Source organism: Natator depressus, chromosome 1 (genome assembly GCF_965152275.1).
Source record: "Natator depressus isolate rNatDep1 chromosome 1, rNatDep2.hap1, whole genome shotgun sequence".
Taxonomy (NCBI): Eukaryota; Metazoa; Chordata; order Testudines; family Cheloniidae; genus Natator; species Natator depressus.
Genome location: NC_134234.1, coordinates 308,828,733 through 308,849,974, shown reverse-complemented (window position 1 = coordinate 308,849,974; position 21,242 = coordinate 308,828,733). Strand labels below are relative to the sequence as shown.

The 21,242-nt window shown below is 40.2% G+C and overlaps 1 protein-coding gene across 3 annotated transcripts in view; it reads left to right on the top strand.

Annotated features, from left to right (window-relative positions):
- Positions 1-21,242, top strand: part of GRM8 (glutamate metabotropic receptor 8) — a 457,362-nt gene that overhangs the window by 78,108 nt on the left and 358,012 nt on the right. For all 3 annotated transcript variants that reach the window (XM_074942359.1, XM_074942357.1, XM_074942358.1), the window contains exon 3: positions 11,969-12,185. In XM_074942359.1, the coding sequence (XP_074798460.1) occupies positions 11,969-12,185 (217 nt within the window). The remainder of the gene's footprint in view (positions 1-11,968; positions 12,186-21,242) is intronic.

Below are 21,242 nucleotides of genomic sequence, written 5' to 3'. Positions count from 1 at the left end.
GGGAAGCTAGGAGGCAACTACAGTGCATTGAAGGGAGTATATTGTCCCTTAAAGTTTCAAACACTTCTTTAAAAGTGAGCGATCTGACTTGATTTAATACTAACACCTCATTTATGTTTTTCACCCTCACTTATAATTCTCTCCCACCTCCCTCAGTTATATTTTCCTCAATATTACTGTACCACAACAACTGCCACCTAGCCAATACTTCATGATCAACAGTGTGTGAAAATGATACAAAATCTGTTTTCACTTCTATAGGGTAGGAGGAGAGGTGAGGGCTGGGGAAGAGAAAGGACAATCATCCTAATGGTTATTTCCAGAAGTTTTCCAGTCTCTGAAGGGGATCTGGTGGCAGCAAGAGGGTCAATACATCAACTTTAGTCACTGGCATAAGTGTGTGTGACTCCTACTGACTTCAGTGGAGATTCCCTTGCTACTGCAGAGCTGAATTTGGCCCCTAGTCAATAGAACCACCAGGGCAGCTCATTCTCCTATTTACTAAAAGAAACAGAATTGCCTATAAATCAAGGGATTTCCCACTTCTTCAGGATGTTCTCTTAAGTCGATAAACTGCCAGTGGACAATCCGAGATCCTAAATCCCTTAAATTACTAGCTATAGACTCTATAGTACTAATTAGCAAATGAATTTCAAAAGAGAGAGCCGACTGGAGCCGAATCCAGTTTTCCAGCTACCACATTACTTTATTGTCCCTGAATTAGAAAAGCAGCAGTGCTAGCTCAGCCTGAGACTGATCTCTCTTTATATATTCTCATAATTCATCACAAACAATTATACTTCTTGAAAAAGTGGGTAACTTGACAGACCCTAATGAAGTAAATACAGCTGAGAGGGCTTTGAAATATCAGAGCTCACACTGAGCTCAGAGTTCTGAGCAAGATGAACAAACCGATACACATAATTAAATCTCCCCCCCCCCCCACCCAATAAGTAGAAAAAGGAATTTGAATGGGTTAAGAAGTCCCTAAGGCTGTCTGGCCATTCTTAGTTTCCTGTTTGATCTACTGATTGGAGAATGTGTGAAATGGCAAAAGAAGAATTAAGTCATTCCCAAGCTCAAATCTCCTCCCCATGTGCTCTGATTTCAGCATGAATATTATCCATTTGATCTACAGTTTCTTCATTTCATCATTCAGAGGCTGGGTTTAAACCTCAGTTGGGTTTAAAATATTTAGAAAGTTGCTTACAGATGGAAGGATAACTTAATGTAGCTGGTTTTCAGAGAGGCAAGAGACATGATGTAAAGTGATGTGAATATATCAGTGGAGCTCCCTTACTGGGAAAATACCACCGTTAAACATTTATCAATAGATTTTTTTGTTGCATAGAACACTGACAGTTCAAGCTGTCCTTAGATGGATTTTCATCCTCCTGGAGTTCCATAGCAGTGCACAGTGTGACAATATTTGCTTCAGATGTAAAAATGTGCATAATACATAAGTACCTTTTTAATGTTTTCCCCTTAAGTACATCACAGTGCATAGAGACATGTGTAATGGGTTCAGCCACAGAGACCCCCATGGGACTGTCACCTGTTGTGCTGAAACTACCTCTGAGCCCATTTTCCCTGCCACCTTGGGACTCCAGAACCCTGCCTTGTTGAGCCAGAAATACTAGCCTGATGCATCACAGACTCAGGGTCTGGGCCATACCTCCAAAGCTGCAGTCTTTAACTCAAAACAGCTCAGTAGGTCACCTCTCCAGCACCCAGACACCCAGTTCCCAATGGGATCCAAACCCCAAATAAATCCATTTTACTCTGTATAAAGCTTATACAGGGTAAATTCATAAATTGTCCAGCCTCTATAACACTGATAGAGAGAGATGCACAGCTGTTTGCTCCCCCAGGTATTAATCACTTACTTTGGATTCATTAATAAACAAAGGTGATTTTATTAAGTATAAAAAGTAGGATTTAAGTGGTTTAAGTAATAACAGACAGAACAAAGTAAGTCACCACACAAAATAAAGCAAAAACATGCAAATCTAAGCCTAATACATTAAGAAACTGATTACAAGTAATATCTCACAGAGATGTTCCAATAAGCTTCTTTGACAGACTAGACTCCTTCCTTTTCTGGGCCCAATCCTTTCCCCTGGTACAGTCCTTGTTAGTTCCAGCAGACATCTTAGGTGGAAAACAGGGGTTTTCTCATGACTGGCCACCCCTTTGTCCTGCTCCACCCCCTTTTATAGCTTTGGCACAAGGCAGGAATCTTTTGTCTCTCTGGGTCCCTACCCCTCCTTCTAAATAGAAAAGTACCAGATTTAAGATGGATTTCATTATCAGGTGACATGGTCACATGTCACTGTAAGACTCCTAGTCTCCATTCCGCATGGGCTGACCCACACATACACAGGAAGGTTTTCAAGTAACTAAGGCCATTTACAACTGATTGTTTCTGGAGCACCCTTAATGGCCTCCACTTAATATGTTTACATCAGTGATACAAGTTTATATCTTATTCTCTTAACTCCAGACATAGAAATAATACATGCAAACAAGTCAGATGAACACACTCTGTAGATTATAAGATTTGTAATGATACCTTACAAGAGACCTTTTGCATAAAGCATATTCCAGTTACATCATATTCACATTCATAAGCATATTTTCATAAAGTGTATGGAGTTCAACGTCATAACATGTATGTTTCAGGATTGGTTGATTTGTTTTGTAGATGCTGCATCTTACGTAGGATTCAAGATTCTGGTATCAAATTATATTCCTTCGTGGTATCCCTTGTGCGTAATTACAAATAATGACTTCTAATGAGTCCCTGACCTACTTCAACCCATTAGAAAAAAACTACTTTCCAAATTTTTAACACTTCATATTGTACAAGGTAACTCTCTTTATTATATCCTATTATACCATGTTGGCACAGCGGATGATGAAAACTAACATGCCTTGCCGTAATGTCACTTATTAAACTTTAAAAAAAGGTACTTTCTAGCTAATGAATAAAACTCAGGTGGTGCTAAGTATCTTAGTTTCTGCTACTCACAGCCTGCAAAACAATTACCCATATTAAATTCAGTAAGTTTATCTTAATTTTATTAAGAGCCTGATCCGGCAGACCATTATCTATTTGAGTAAACCTACTGATGTGAGTAAGGATGTGGATGATTGGCCTTATGCATGTGAGGTCTTTTGGGCAGGGATTATGTTTTCCCTTTTGTTCTGTGATGTTCCATGGACATCTATAGAAATAATAACACTGTTATCAGCAAAATACCATTAATAGTCTTAATTCTGCTCTGTGCTCATGAAAACAGCAGTGTTGCATCTAGAAGCTGACACCTGCTCAGGTTCAGGGACACCTGGGGTTAGCCATTAGTCAAGACAGCTGGAGGGAGGCCAGGCAAGAGAATAGATAATGAAAAGAAATGTAGTAATGATATACGCTTCCGACCTCAAAAACATATAAGATGTGACAGAGCATGATATACATCTTCATGATGCCTGCACAAGCGATGCCAACAACATCTATACACATGCACACAAATGCCCTGCCCCACCAAACTACCCACGAGCCTTTACTGAATTTTTTGCTGTCACTTATGTCCTGAAACTCATGGGACTAACAGAGCTGTAAGGTGCTATTCAACATGAATAAAGGTGCAAAAACTGGACCATAGAGGAGATGATAAAGGAGGAGGGCAACAGAACAATAAGAAGAGGCTAATGCATAATTAATGGCACTAATAGCAAGGTATGGTACATGAGTGAGGAGAGAGGGATCAGGTCCTTACATGGAAACTCTTCAGGGCAGGAACCTCATTACCTTCTGTGTACTGTGAGGTACCTAGCACATTAAACCTGTTCTTCTCCCATGGGAGTGTCCAAGTGCAAACTGACAAATTTGATTGGAGTTTCAAAATAAACTGTTATGAATCATATCCTCATTTTTTAGAGAAAAATGTTTTTGTTCTACTGATAAAGAGCAAAGGTTTAATTGCCTGACATTCTGTATTAGCATAAACGTTATCTTTACACAGCAACACTTAAGTGCATAGGGACCTTCCAGAGGACCTGAAAGTAGCTGACCATTAACTACTGATGTAGAAGATATTACTGTTCACAGGAAACAGGGCAGTGTGTATTGCTAACCAGTGGGAATCAGAGTGATTTAGAACCAGCTAATGGCAGCGTATAGATTATACTTTTGTACTTCACTTTTCAATACTAAACTTTATTTTTTCTAACCAAAATGGGTTTTAAACTGCAGTCATTTAGATGCATAAATGGGGCATAACTTTTTTTGCTCTAGCTAATATTGGTAAAATATTTTTCATAGTAAATGTATAACGACTTCTTGAACCAGATGCATTATTGGACACCCAAATTACTTCTGTGGTTGATGGGTATCCTGCCAGTTATGTCACACACCTCAATTTAGATGAACAGCCAATATCTGTACTTCTAAAATGTACGTATAAATGCTCTACCAACAGGGAATCCATCGTTAAAAAATCCTTGGGACAGATTACCTGCTCCCGCTGTAAAACCCATAAAAGGAGATCTGAAGTGTAGACGTGTCTCTTAATGGGAGGAGGGTTTTGTGGTCCCTGGAGTTTGCAGGGGGCCATACTTCTCAACATTACAGATCATAGATGTCTATGGAGCAGGACACACCAGGCATCCTAGAGGGAAGGCTCTGTGTTGATGCTCTGGTCACACTTTTTCCACTGGCTGCTTCGCTGATCTACCTCAGCCCCATACCTGTGGGTGTGTGGAGCCCTAAGAGAGTGGTCTTATCCTGGGCAGGGGGAGTTACTCCTGACAAAGAGCAAAGAGATTCTTCAGCCCCTTTCAGAAAGATGTAAAAGGGCATCGCAAGTCAAATTGGGCTCCTCTCTAGGTTTCAGACACACTGGCATCTACAAACCCTAAAGCGCATAGAAGAGTGTGTTCTCCTTTCAGCACTGAGAAAGTCAAGGGGAAGAGCCCTGAAAACTGTAGCCCACTGTGGGCACAGGGACTGCTTTTGTTTTAGACGTTTTGCCTAAGTTTTGTATTTGAAGAATACAACTGTACCTGGAAAGAGACTTGGTCTGAGAAGGTTGGGGGATCCAACCTGAATGAGGGGTTAGCCTGAAGCCAGACTGGGTAGGCAGCATGGCTACAATCAATTTTTCTTTAATTTCTGTGGAAACTGATTTAAAAACCAAAGCAACCCCCCACCCTTTCAATGTTTACAATTCAAGCAATAGGGCACTGATAATATTATATTGAGTGAGAAACAAAAGATGACTACACAGCAGTGACACTGGTAAGACTATTTTTCAGGCTGAGTGAAAGGCCCAAACACAACATGAAAAGTAAATCAGGCCAGTACAATTATTTTAGCTTTTAAAAATCAGAAGTGTCATGAGTAACACAGGTAAGGTCTTTTTAAAATACAATTTTTAACCTGACACGAGATCTTTAATGACAGAGGTGAAACGATCATGAAGCAGGTATCAATGGCTATTGGTAGGTGAGTACAGATGGTTTAAAAGCCTGTGTAGGCATTGGTTTTTCATTTTTTTTTTCATTCAGCCCATCTGAGCGTTTTTAGTCTCCTTTTTAAGGAAAGGATCTCAGGGATGTTTATTTTCCAGCCTGTGAAAGCTTTAGTCTCCCTCTAAAAACAGAAGATCAAAAAACTGCTTGTGCTATGCTTTGGGAGCTTTGCTTTACTCCAGGGTGATCCCCTTCAGGAAGAGGGAATGTGTTTGTAGGGAAGAAGGAATCTTTGGAATCCAGGAGAGTTTAGAGGAACAACCTAGATTATTGCCTTGCTCCAGGGCCAGAGATTGCATTACTAAAGTGTGGGATGGTGTGATGGGGTGTACAAAGTTCCCACTGGACAACAAGCTGTTAAGGAACTTCTGTGGGTTCAGCCAGCCCTGCCCTGGTCCACCACACCTTCAAGGCATGCACAGGCTGGAGGAGGAGTTAAAAGGGGAGAAAAACAGCTCATTTGTGGCCAGACCAGGGAAGAGACCACACCTTCATCCCTCAGCTGCTGAGGAAAGCCAGGAGCTTCCCCAACAACTGCCTGAAGGTCTCTCCCTGGGGGAAGGGATGCCCTAATCCTGATACACCCTGAGAGGGAGGCATTCTCCTCTCTATCACTAACTCAGTTTGTTTGTGTTAATTTCCGTTGCTTTTTGTCTATGGACTACCCAGAATGGGAGTGTAGAGATATGTTTGTAGAAGATTATAATTTAGAGATGCTCCCTCATAATGGACAGTATTATGAACATAGGAATTTGGAGATGTGCCCTGGAGGCAGGATTTGGGAACACCACATGGCTGTGTGCAGCAGTTTACTACAGTCTGTTTTATTAGAGTTTTATTCCTTTCCCATTCACTGGTTTGTACTTTAATGAACACCAAGATTGTTACAAGGAGAGACTTGGAAGTGACCTGACTGGAGGGCCAAGGGCTCAACTCCTAGGGGGAGGTTTGGCCAGGCAGTTCTGCGTGCTGCTTCCTCCCCGAGTGCTGGCTTCGCAGCTCCCATTGGCCAATGGGAGCTGCGGGGCTGGTGCCTGCGAGGGAGGCAGTGTGCAGAGCTGCCTAGCCACGCCTCCAGGCTCTCAAAGCATGCCCATATCCAGCCACGAAAAAGCAAGTCTGAAGGTTTTTGCGTCTCACAGGCTGCTACTGCTGATTTGTTCCTGGGTTTCTAACAGTAGCAACCCCTCTCACAGACCTAATTAAGGACAGGAGCCCCAAGAAGGTGCACTGGTCAAGGCCTGTGAAAAGGCCTTTCAGATGTTGAAAGACCTTTTATGTAAAGAGTCTGTCCTGTTCAGTTCCGTCTCCTCGAGAGTTCATTTTACAAGCTGATGCCTGAGAAGTGGTGAGCCGACCCCTTCACAGTTGGGTTAGGATTGCCTTCTTTCCCTGCTACCAAGCTATAGCAGCAAGTGAGATGACCCTGTTGCAGCTGCACAGGGAGACTGGTTTACTACTGTCTGAGTGGGAAGAATGTCCCCTACTGAATCACTAGTAAAACTTACTGCATCTCCAAAATGCTGATTTGAGATCTCTGATCAAAGTAGTAAAACAACACACAACCCTGCTGACCTTGTTTGATCACCGCATGAGATAGTATTAGCACAGATCAAACACTTGAGTCTTGATTATCCATACCAAGTGAATTTAACTCTACTTTACCATGGAAGCTTTTATTCAGTGAAGGCAGACTAAGATGATGATCTGAGGGATGGCAATTTGCAGATGTGACTAATAGCTGGAAGACAGTGACCTCGGCTCTCATCCAGCAAGTGTTCAATATCTAGGCCCTAAGGATCTATTTCACTTCACTGAGGCTTTTGTGCTCACAAAGCTCTTCTGTACAGAAGAGGTGGTAATAATTTTGAAAAGACAAGGCTTTTAATGATTAATGATAGACATAAAACATGAGAAATCACCAACATGAAAATGTTTGACGATGCAAACTTCTATCTAAGCATTTATACTCCTTAGCAAAAGTGTTTTGTTTATTAGTAGGTCGCAAAATGCCAGTTGCAATTGAACTGTTGCCAACAATGTTAGCTATAATAACTATTTTTTAATGTGTCATTGCTGATATACTGAGAACAGGATGGAAGTCAGCTGCACCAGTGACTATTACAGCTATGTCAGTGTAACTCCTCATCAACAACTTTTAAGATTCTTGGCTGCCTGTTTATAGGATCATTCTATCTCAAATCACTTCCCTATATCTGGTAAACTGCTCACAAGTCATCTGTCTTTGCCTGAAAGGATCTAGAGAGATTTCATATGAAAGCTTTGGCTAATACCGTATTTTAAATTGACAAATCTAGTGGGCAAGAACCCATTGAACGTTTGTCCAAGACTTGAACTGAATAGGTGCAGCGGGGAAGGACTTTTAGGAGCAACTTGGACACTTACCCTTAATTCTGTGCTTCTCCAGTGCCATGCAGTTTTCCATACTATTCTTCTCTATCCTGGGCCTCCTTTAGGTTAGTCTGGACTTTATGTTGGGAACACCAGAATAAACCCGTTAGTAACATTCCCTATTCAGTGGTCCCTGGATCAGAAAGTGGTGAATCTTCCTTCAGTGGAGGACACTAGATGTGGATCACCACTTGCCTGAAAATAAATAAAAGGCATTGGTCTTTTGCTTCTGGCACTAAGGAGAGGCTCCTTTTTTCACATGTGTCTTCTTCATCTAATGGGATAAGACCTTTCACTGGTATCTCTGATAGCTGCCTGAGGCATTAATGTTGTCCTGCCCATGCTGATGTGAGGGTGGCTGGTATTTCCAGGAGGAGTAGGTCAGCATTTTGCAGGATCAAGACCTAAGACCATACATACTAAAACCTGTGGGTCTTTCAAAACGGTACACTATAACTTTAAGCGACAAAGCACCAAGGAATGAACATAGAAATATATGTAGTTAAATAACTTTAAGGCTGTGGCATAAACCAGCCCAAGCTAACAAATTCAATAGTAAGGCTCCCCCATGTGTGTCTCCTTCTTTCAGAGGGCTCAGTTCTGTCACCATTATGCACATTGAATATTACCCCATTCCCCAAGTAAAAGTGGCAGAATCTGACTCACTGTAAATCGGGATGGGGCAGGCAGATGGGGGTGGCGTGCAGGAACTATCCCATCAGTTAGGATGGGAGCATGAATCCTCATGTTAAAAAGTATAGCTTTTGGCAGTTTGTAAAACAGCTGACTTCAGCATAGTTATGCAGTCATTTATTCATTTTTTTTCTTAAAAAGCAAAGCAAAAAACAAACTATTGCCCCACAATTATTAGGACTGCATATTGTATGAATACAATGTGGATATTATTACATGTATTTGTGTTTAATTTTAAAGGACAATAAAGGATAAATATAAGAAAAAATCCCCATAGGTCTCTTTCAAAACACAGATTTTTACCCTAGTTACAAGTAGTATCTATAGTGTAGATACAGACCATATTTAGGAAGTTTTGAAAATATATATTACTGAATTGATAGACCATAACAGCTCCTTTGCATAGGAAGCATTGTGCTTTGTCATGTAAAAATGTTCTAGGGATATGTAAAATATGGTTTATTAAATCTACAGGCCATTACCAGAGTTGATACAGTTAAAGTATAAATTCTTAGTTCATGGTTTATTGATCCAGTGCATTCTAACAACTTGCCTGCATGCTAAACATTCTTTTGAATTTTGTTGAAAAAGAGTTAGTGTGTCTTTTTAGCTACTTTTTTTCTCTTTTAACATCCCCCAAACCTCAGACCTCTTAATTCTGTATTTGAAAGCACCTGAGCTGTCTAGCCACATTCATGGATTTCCTGCATACAAAAGTTCAGGTTACAAGAAACAAAGAGTTTGTTTCCTTCTGAAAATAAGAGTGTGAAGCTACACATTTAATTATTTCATCCTGGTAACTTCAAAATACCAAAATAGGCTTTTATTAAGGAAAATCTACAATATAGTCCTGGATAGAGATTATGAACTTTTGGGGAGAAGAAAATTGAATAATAGCTTTGTTCAGGGGCTCCGTCCTGAGAGGTTAATAGAAAAAGAAACAGGGGAGACATCTAATGATTCAGGAAAAGAGTTCTAAGAGTGTTTTATTTAAGTGTTCTTGACTTTTAGGCTGTTTTTTGTCTCATGGCTAAGTGGCTAGAGTGAGCCTAGTTCTCCCTTGCCATTGAGCTGTCATAGTTACTTACATCTGTGTAAAGTTGGCACTAAAACACTGCCAAATCAAAATGGTGGCATTTTACACCCACTTTGCACCATTGTAAATGGGTACGCACGATGTAAAGCAGTGGAGAATCAAGCTCATTAAGTATTTCTGTTGGTGCAACACTGCACTGTACCCTTCTGTGTCAGACAATGAGCATGGGGCCCATTTCAATGCTTATTAAAATCCATGGAAAGATTTCTGTTGACTTCAGCCAATGTTGGTTCAGGTTCTTCATGGCCAAAGTATATTCATTTCAGTTCATTATTCATGTATGTTTTCTTTACAGTCTCATAATTTTCTTAGTCTAGCCCCCTTTTCTAAAATAAATTCTATTAGGTGTTGGAAAATGGTTGGTGGTTTTGGCTTTTCCAGTGGCTCAATCAGGGATGCACAAAGCATACCTCTGTTGTCTGGGCTGAAACCTCATGTCACTGCATGACACCATCAGCTCCCAAACAAACATGTTGTTAGGATTTGACACTTGCCTTATATCTGAAGGGAAACCAGAACTGAGGAAATTAATGGCTATAAGTGGTATGGGTCCTACGCCTAGGATTTGTAACAACAAAGTCATCGCTAGGTTAAAATTACCAGCGGTTACTAATGTTGGGGCTATGATGAATACCACTGAGTAACTGTTCACTGAAGAAGCCTCCCCTGAGGATTTGCAAGGTGGCATTCTGAGATCCAACATGAGGAAACCAATGATTAAGGCTGTATTTCCCCTCTTCCTTCCCCCGCTCCCATGGATAAATGTAACTTTTCACAGAGCAAAATGGCAAATGTAACAAACATGTTTACAAGCGGGTATCTACCTATTGTTTTTTAAAGTGCTAGAAATGTTTCAGAACATCCCATGAAGGAATTTGTATTTCCTTTCAGTTGATGGAGCTTTGCTTTGTTGATAGTAGCATTTTCTTTGAGAGATCACCTGTATCTTATATTTTTGAGATTATTTTGTCCTTCTGCCCGTCTTCTAAATGGCTTTGTTCCCCCTCAGTCAGCTGAAACTAGTAACCTGCCTTTCAGACTAGACCTTAAAAGCAGCAGAGGGAAGGGAAGGCTAACTTAAGTAAGAAGCGATTTAGTAACTTGCTCAAAGTTACAAAAAGCCTCTGACAGAGCTGGGATAAGAAACCAGATTTCCTAAATCCCATTCCTTTTGCCTTAATCACAAAATCATCCTTCCTTCTTGTGCTAATGACACAATATTTCATTGGCCCTCAGACAATAATTTTGGGGTAATTAGCTGGTATTCCACATTCCCCACTCAAAGTATTTTCTGGTAACTTTCATGACTAGTTGGTGACTATTTCAAGTGTATCCCATCACCACTGTTTTCAAATCATACTCATTATAAAATATCAAAAACATTATCATTTTTTTCGTCAAAGAAATATTTATGCAACAGAATTGACAATAAACATTACCTCTAGACAATAACTTCTTAACCTTCCCAAACTTTACTTAGTTCAGCAAGCAAAGTTATGACTGAACCCTTTCTAGATGCATAAAAGCAAGGTTTCTTTAAATATTTTAACTAGTCCTCAGAAATAGCATAACCATATTGCTTTGCACTTATTTAAAATCTCTTCTGCTCTCTGCATGCAAAATAATTGTGATAACAGGCTGTATAAAGTCATTAAGGCCCTATTTTTTCCTATATCTATTTCCTAAAAGCTAATATCTTTTTTTAAAAGATCTTCCTGCATAACCCAATTACTAAGGCTTTTTATTCTTGTGTGATGCTATGAATGATGCTGTGTTAAATCATGAAAAATCAAAACAAAACGTAAACGAGACAAACCTTATGAAATAGGGCAAATAATCTAAATTTTATAGTTGGAAGAAATTTAACATTTAAACATTAAGCTCCTCAAAGATGTGACCTTTTTTCTTGATTTGTGAATTGTACAAGTCCTCCTTTCTTCCTTCACTTTTGCATCAGTTCTTAATATGGCTGGAATGGGGAAAAATGTTGTTCTGGTGTGTCATCAGGAGTCATGACTCATGACATCTGGGGAATAGCAGAATTCATTATTCACTGGAGAAAAAAACTTTAATGAAAATGAAACTTAACTGACATTTTACAATATCTGAAATGGTTTCTGATTAGTTGCTTTAATTATGACAAGATATTCAGATCTGTGCTGCTCCTGTGCATAATCTATTTTAAACTGAAAATTATTTTAGATTGGCTTGAATTACTTGTCATTTTGTTTGCAGATACCTCAAGTCAGCTATGCATCTACAGCTCCAGAATTAAGTGATAACACCAGGTATGACTTTTTCTCTCGAGTGGTTCCACCTGACTCATATCAAGCCCAAGCCATGGTCGATATTGTGACAGCACTTGGATGGAACTACGTGTCAACACTGGCTTCAGAGGGAAACTATGGAGAGAGTGGTGTAGAAGCATTTACTCAGATCTCGAGGGAAATTGGTAAGCGTACATTTATCAGATTTTGTATTTATAGCTGACAGGTTACAAAGTCTGAGCATCACGAAACACTGTCTGGTCTATGTGGGATAATTAGAGCTCCTACAGATGCATGACCTAGACTGTATTCTTGAGAGAAGTGGAGAATATTATGAATGATTTTGCTGTTCATGGGTTTGTCAAGGTGACACTTTGGGGCTTATTTAGGAAGGAGAGCTCCTGACAAAGGCAAGAAATACAAAAAGATCACCCACTTTGAAAAGGAGACGCTCTTTGACAAATTAGAGACTCTACAGGTTTGATAAATGGCTATAATATGGTCATTTTAGATTGAAACTTATGTTAGCAAATTGTCATCCTTTTTTAAAAAATGGCAGCTGGACTGTAGCCAGAGAGGTTATGATCGAGTTGTTTTTAGAAAATCCTAATCTTGTGACCCCAAAGTCCTGGCAAATCTTTCTCACTGTTGTTCATGGAGTTTTTAATCTTGCTGCTCTAAAAATTCTATAAAGTACAAAGACATACCCTGGTTGTTTTTATTTCAGCATGAAATGTGTTATATAAACATTGGCATATGATGAGCAGTATTTTTAAGGTCTGTTTCATCTTTCCTCAGTGCAGTAGTTATTTCTGGCCTGCAAAATTGGCTGTTTTTCAGGAGCAATGGATTTTAGACTCCATGGAGGGGAGTAATAGGTGGTATGAAGGAGAGAGTAGTAGATGTCTGGTATTGATATTTCACCAACTAAACCAATGTTAACTAACACAAATAACACCCCTTCTGTACAAAAATCTCAAACAGCTTTGCTATTCCTCCCCATATAGCGTGGATTAATTTATTGGGCTTGTAGCATGCCTTGAGCTCAACAAACTCTGACTTTGTCAGGACAAATTCGTGGGGGGACGGGGAGAAGAGAATTCTAGAGCAGGAGTTCCAGCCTGTCCCCAACTTCTACATACAGATCTAGAGACCATCAGCTTGAATTTCCCAGCTGTCTAGATAAGGCACAAAGGGAGAGGCATCTCCTAGCTACCCAGGGCTCAAACCATAGAGGGTCTTATGGATCAACAACCTGAAATGTGTTGGATCTATACAGTATATAATGATCCAAGTGAGAACCATCAGTAAGTAACTACACCACTTTCACTGAGTATACTCTGAAGTTTCCAAGTGGTCTTCATATGTCAACCCAAATAAAGTACCTTCCAATTATTTGATCAAGAGGGGACCAAGGCATGGTTGACTTTGGTGACGTCTGCTTTCAAAAGACAATACTGCAGTTTTCACACTAAGCACTAATAGTAGAACATTCTTTGCCGGTGATGCAATGTGGATTTCCATTAGCACCTGAAAATGCGGCAGGATCCCCACATGAGAGAACCCTTGCATCTCATAATCACTTAATACATCCTATTGGAAAGAATAGTACAGAGTGACTCAGGCAGTATTGTGTATCTGCCAGGGACCACAGGCGCATTAACAGCAACTCTCTCTGTCAATGGTTTCAAAGGGAGTTGCTAGATCTAAGTGGAACAGTATGGGTGTTTGACCTACATCCCGTGTGTGTGTATTAGATAGAAGTGCAGTCTCCCTGCCATGTACTAGTATAAAACTAGTTTGAAAGGAAATTCATTGACTCTCTGGATCGACAGAATAACTTTCTCAGTCTTCCTTTACATGACTTTATATTTGTCCATCCCAAGTATAGCTCTACCACCACAGAGGACAACAAATCATTCCTAGTTCAGGATATCTTGTTTGCAGAGTATACAGAAATCTCTTGCTGATAAACATTTGTCTCTGTAACCAAGTGAAGATTCATCAGGCTTTTTACCACCTAGTACAGTTCTGCTGATCAAGACTTCATAGATGCTGTGATGGAGAAGAAATCATTCTTGGTTTCCAACCTAACCACAGCACAAGAGTTCAAAAATTCTTTGTCAAAATCTATTCAATTTGGAATATAAATACTGCCTAGAGCTAGTCAAAAAATGTCCCATGGAACATTTTTCTGTGAGAAAATGCTGATTGGACAAAATCTAAACATTTCATGAAAATGTATTGATTTTTGTCCAAATTTTCAATGGGAAATTATGGAAATGTTTTGTTTTGATAAGCTTGACACATATTGTTATGTTATAATTTAGAAGATTCAAAACGATAAAGTTGAAACATTTTGTTTGGGCTTTATCAGCCTGAAATATTTAGATAAGGTCAGTGAAATCTATCAAATATTTCATTTTATGACTAATTACATGATTTTAAAACTTTTAAATATTGGAATTCCCAGAAGATATAAATATTCCTGCCTTGACACCTCTACCTCTCCCACTGACATTGGCTTTTCTCTGTAGCCATAGAACCATTTTTGTTTAAAAATGAAAACATAACTGCTCAGATAATCACTGGGCTCCAGGACCTTGAGCTATAAGAAAACTACTAAATATGAGACTCTCCAGATAATAGTGAAGGTTGGCAACACTATAATAATAATCCTTCTACGGTGACATTCAAAGGCCCAAATTAGAAGTGGGATCCTGCAATAGGGTGGCCTGCAACTTCAAGGGCAGGAGACATTCGGCCAGCCAGCACTGTTAAATTAGCCCTGCCCCACTCCACCTGTGCAGGATGTGGAATTTAAAAGAAAGAAAGCGCATCAGCTGAGGGCTGTATACAGGTGGATAAAGGATTTCTTAAGTAAAAGAACTATGCAGGTCAGAGTAGGGAAATCCAACTCTATACACATTCACAAATGGCACTCCTCTGCAGAATGCCATCAGCCCTACTTCATTCAATGTAATGATAAATGATTTCCCAAAAAGGATGAGTGCAGAAGTAGGCTTTTCCTTGTTTGCAGATGACTGTGCCGAAGGGACTAAAAACAGAAACCAGGAAATAACTGAAAAGTGAATTAATTAAGCACTTAGGAAAAGTGCTGAATGGGGAAACAGGAGGGCATTTACATTTTCAATAAGCAAAACTAAAGGAATGATATTCAGTAAAATGAAAATTTAAAAAAATTGGAAACTCTGTCTCTATGGACAGCAAATAGGCATAGTTAAAAGCTACAAATTCCTGGGTGTGACGTTTGATAACAAACTAACATGGAAGGATCACACTGAAAATATTGTAGATAAATGTAATCGTAAACTCGGTCTACTTAACACTGTCTCTGGAATCACCTGGGGCACTGATAAGAAAGCAATGGTAATGCTTTATAGAGCATCAATAAGACCAAACACTGAGCATGGATGCCACATGTTTAGTTCAGCATCAAAAATGAACCCAGGAAGCTAGACTCACTCAAAGCCCAGGCATTACCTCATCACAACATTTTTGTGTGTAATGAAGATAGGAGTTGGTGAAGTGCCTGTTGTGTTAAGAATGAAGTTACTGGACTTCATCTTTTACCCAAAAGGTCACAGGGAAGATGGAAACACTAGACAAATGTATGAAGAATACTGGGAATTCAGTGGACAACATTGGGTGGGGGGGACTCCAAAATACTTCACGTGAAGAGAATTAAAGTATAGACAAAGGAACTAAGAGAAAAGAAAGACCTAAAAGAAATGAGCAAATAATGCATTTTCCATGGCTTTCTGGATGTAAAATCATACCCCCGATATAAATGTGGAACTATATAATGAAATTAAAAGGAGAGCTAAATGTATTAAATTTAGCAAATATCTCTCTCTATGTAAAATGATACATGGGGCAAACATTGCTAAATATTTACAGATGGGTCTAAAGAGGGGAAAAACAGGAGAGTGGGGCCAGCATTCTCTGTCCTAACACTTGAAATAAAGGAATCCATAAGAGTATCAAATTTTGTAACCACTAGGATGGCCAAACTGGCAAGAATAATTCTGGCATTATACTGGATACTAGATGTGTGACCTACCTCAGTTGTCATCTTATCGGATTCACTATCAGGACTAGTGGCTGTGAAAAATTGGATTCCGATAGTAGAAATGGTATTACTAACAGAACTGGCAGAGATGGGCATAAACACTGAAATAGTATGTTGGGATATCAGAAAAAGACATGGCTGAAAATGTAGCAAAAAATGCTGTAAAAACAAAAAAATTGACAGAGATTCCTCTAAGTAAACAGGCAACTAAAAATCTAATTAAAATGAACTAAGAGAGGAGTTGCAGGAAGTATGGACAAAAGAAACAAGGGGGAAAAGATGTCATGAAGTATGCCCTAGAATTAAAAATGCTGACATTTTGCAGGCACCTGAGAGAAAGAATGAGACAGCTTTACTCTGAGTACAGTGACTTAAACAGTAACTTGGACTTAATTAACAGATACAATGATGGGATATGTGAGACATACAAGGTCAAAGAAATAGTTGATCACAACCTCTGGGGCTGTAATGAGTGCAATAGCGATAGGGGGATTTTGTATGAGAAACTCAAATACTAAAAGTGACAAAGTTCACACTAAAGTACCTGGTTAATAGCATTAGGAGTATGGGGCACCATTCAGAAAGCAATATTACAATTTTTTAAAAATACTGTGAAAAGAGAGAGTTTGTAACAATACATAATGAAATCCCGCCCTTGGTGGTCATAGAATGTGAGTCTGCTACACCATTAAATACAAGAAGTAGTAGTAGTAGAAGAAGAAGCTGAAGGCTGGCTTGGGAGGAGAATGGACATGCTGCTCATACTTTGGGGCAAGAAGCCTGGTTGAGGGACAGGAACTGTTTGAGGACTGTGGCTGCCCAGAGCACTTTTGTAGAAGGGTGAGCCTAGATTGGATTGGTTGACTAGAGCCTAGAGACCTATTAGTGGGTAGACAGGCCATTGCAGCTGGGGTCTGCCTGGAAAGAAGTGGGTTGGATACTGATCCCATTTGAATCCTTTGGTTTTGGGATTTTGTTGGATTTCATTTAGAGGACTCCATTGCCCCAGAAGGGATGGAACTCTCTAAAGCAGTGTGACTGGAGAGTCAAGTCATCTTTGTGACTGGAGTTGGCCAAAAAGTGTGGTGAGGAAGCTGTCAGAGCAACTGCAGTGCCACACTGTGCTGCAAGAGGGCACTCTGGGATAGTGACTCTTGTACAGACCCTTTATGCTGGGTGATGTATGAATTCAGAAAGACACAATTCCCTACCTGGAATAATTTACATACTAACTTAAAACTGGTAAGTGTTACTAACAGCAGGAGGTAAAGTGGGCGTATGGACACAAAAGGTGGTAATAGTAATAAGGCTATTATGCAGTAGTGGAAAATTATTAATTTGTGGAAAGAACATGAGACAAATTGTTGTCTTCATTACTGTTAGAAGTTCAGCACCAGAGAGAATGTGTGCGATTGTAGTCATCAAACTCTAAACTAGAATGAGTTCCCATCTTTTTAATAAAACTTTCTCCAGTCTGGTAGGAATTACTATAATGAGAATGGAGTTAGGAAGTGTTGTGTGCTTGATGGTTTTTTTTTAGTCCTCTTAAAATAGAAAATATTTTCAGTGCCTTGTATATCTGTTGGTTAGAACAGTATTTGGTTTGTCGCTGTGTTACCTGGGGTTTTGCTGAACCCAAAGCTCTTGGTAACTTTAATCTTTTTGCAAAGTAGTGGCAGGAAATAAATCAATGGGGACATGGAACATCCAGCCAACAGATAGTTGATGCAAGCAGGCAAACAAAAGTGCTTTCACTCAAAGCTTCAACTTTATTTAGTCTCTAGCACTTACACATGTCCGCAGTAGGTTAGTAGAGCACCCCAAATTAACCCCAGATTAATATTTACCCAAGGTCTTGAGGAGGTCTTCAGTGGATATCTGTAGACTGCCAGTGGCCAGCCTTCCATCTGCAGAGGAACTCGAGAGGAGTCCAAGAAATGTCCAAAGCGTCCCAAGTGTTCCAGAGTTCAGATCCCCCACCCCCCGCTTTTTTTACCCTATTTGTTTTTATTACATAGCTTGTTCATCAAAAACAAAACAAAAACTTCTGCTCAGCAGTTGGGATAAATGTGGAATTTTCCAGCCTGTCAGGCAGGGAATTTTCCATCCGTTAACCCGATATTTTACATAGCAATAGTTAGCTCTTGCCAGACTTCCCATTTACACAACTGCATGATTCAGCAAAAAGCTCAAGTCAAGAGTGCACGGGGTCATGTTTATTCCTCATGGTCACTCACTTCCCCCTCCCAACCTGGTCTGCTAGTCATGCTAAGATCTCAGAAATGACTTTTCTAGCTGCTTTAGCAATGAGCATAACAATTGGTATTCCAGCAGCTGGCAGTGGTTTAAGCATGTTACTGGGCTCTGGGCTACCAAAAATCACTCGCTCTTACAGTTAGTTTATTTTTTTTATTTTCAAATTTGATTGGCTGTCCATTCAGTTTCTGCTCCATAGTCACTAACTTGCGCAGACAGGGAGTAATGGCCTCTCAGTTGAAATGAAGAATAATGAAAATGTCAAAGTGGTACCACACTAATATGCCACAGAATATAGTAAGTATCAAAATCGTCTCTCATTTTAAAGACAAATATAACATCTGGTACAAAACATAGATGAAAATTAAATATTTTACATGACAATGATTGGAATGGGAAATGGTAGTAATTCTAACTCTCTTTTACTGTACTTTTATCATCTGAAGGCAATGTATTAGATTTTTATTATTTGGTTCTCATATCACAAAGTTTCCCAGTGATATTATTATCATTTAGGTGTTGAGTTCAGTTCATGTTAGTATATTTGCCCCAAGAATGAACTGATATAAAAATATAATGCTTAAGAAATCACTGATTTGCTCAAGGCAACTTTACAAAAGCAAACATATTTTACCAAGTTCCCATTAAGCTGTGAAGCACAGTACTTCTTTTTTTGTATTTCCTTTCCCATCAGTGCTGCTTCCCAAAATGTTTGTTGGTAAATCAAGGCTTTTTTCTCTCTAATAAGCTTCATCTTTCTGCTCGATTCACTCAGGCATAGTGTATTCCTAGTCAGAACATAAATTCACCACCAGAGGCAACTGTGTGTATCGGGGGGGGGGGGGGCTTTATTTTCTAGGGTATGGCAATACACTGTGGAAACTGATTAAAGAAAAGTCTCTTTTGGGGTCAGATTTCTTGCTTGGTTTAGCTAGTGCCCTGTTTATATTGCAAAACCTCCTCAGATGCCTTAATGGGATGTGGAATGCTGGAGGATATGTTTACCCCACTAGTGGCCAATGAAGCATCAGCATGCATCCTGATAGGAAGTAGCTGTTTCTTACGGCAGACTATTAAAGGAGACAATACAAATGATAAAAGCAGAAAACTGTAGCTTATTAAGGACAGATGAAAACATTTAGCATTTTGTCGCTTTTGCTCATAAGTCTGAAAAATAGCATATATATCCTGCCAGGAAGAGAAGGTAGAGAAGCAGTGAGAGACAGAGAAATGTAGGGCCAAACATGGGCAGTGCGTGACTGCTCTAGTTGGGAGTCCCATCCTGAGGCCCACCCCATCTCAGCCTCCTCCTGCTGAAGCCCTGCCCATGCTTCAACCTCAGTCCCTCTCAGCTCTCTCTCCTGAGGCCTCCCTGCCCACCTCTCACGCCTCTTCCCATGAAGGCCCCCTTGCCCACTGCTCATGCCTTTTCACTTCATCCCCCAGATCCCCAGCCACTCGCTAGTCAGCCAGCTGGCTGCTCACCACTTGCGTTTCTTCACTTCCTTCCTCAGGCCCCCCTCACCCTTTCTGCCCGCCGGCCAGCCAGACACTCACCGCTCCCTTGCACCTCTTTGCCCCTGCTCGCCACCTGGCTGCTCACCACTCCTACGTGCCTCTTCACCCTCTCCCCCAGGCCACCCCTGCCAACCCATCAGCCAGCCACTCACCATTCCCGCATGTCTCTTTGTCCCCTCCACCCTCCCGCTGGCCAGCTGGCCACTCATCACTTGCATGCACCTCTTTGCCCCCTCCCCCAAGACTCCCATGTGGGTGGAGAGGGGACAGAAAGAGGTGGAGGGAGTGCAGGGTCTTGGGGGGAAAAGGACGAGTGGGAGCAGGGCCTCGGGCTTGAGCATGGGCGGGGCCACATCAAGGTGCCCTTTTGGTGATGACGCTCTCCAGAGGCAGTGGGTCAGCTGTTTGGGGAGACTTAGCCTCCCCTGGACTCTTATGCCTGCCACTGATGGGGTCAAATCATCGCTGGGATAAATAGATGTAACTCCACTGAACTGAATACAGCTATGTAGATTTACCCCAACTGCCCTTTGTTCTGATGGGTACCCCATTCATTTGGTTTTAAGACTGGATTCTGGTGGTGGAATTTTTATCTACTCCCGTCATCTTGATAGATTCTTGTGCTAAAATAACATTCTTCTGTGAGGTACCTCAGTGACTGGACAGTGGTCCTTCATATAATTTTTTACCACGAAAAATGGTGTCATGATAATCACACCGATCACTGTACATATTTAATGAATGGATGACACTACAGTTTTTGTGTATTTTAAAATTTTGATATGTACATTTTATGTAATTTCAAAGACCGACTGACATAGATGAATTATCACATTTTCCTAATCTTAATGAATGGCCTATTGAAAAAAAAGATATGCACATAAATTGTTGGATCATCTGTCTTTTGCAAATGGTTTATATGGGCCTGTGAATACATTGTATCTTTGCTTTGTAAATATTTCTAAACCACTACATTGTCAGCTGCCTTTTAACATCTCTTGGACTCGAACAGCCCTTCTTAAAAAATGAAGGTACAAAGTTTAATGAATCTCTCTCTAGAAATACACACACACACACGCACACACCCTGTCAAACTATTTAAATTGTCATCTGATCTGTGAAACTGTTTGGTATCCAAATAATAGGGCAAAGAAACCCAACCCTTCCCTTCCACTTAGAAGATTCTTATTGCCCTTAGCTCCACGGCAAGAGGTGCCTTTGAAATAAACAAGACCGCTCACACTCACATTTCCTGCAGTTATCTTTTAATTTCAAGCTTTTTTGGTCTTGGAAAGTACGTGGCTGACTTAATATTAAAAAAACAGTGCAAAGACAAAGAGGTTACATTTCACATTGTATTATTTCTTCTCAGAGA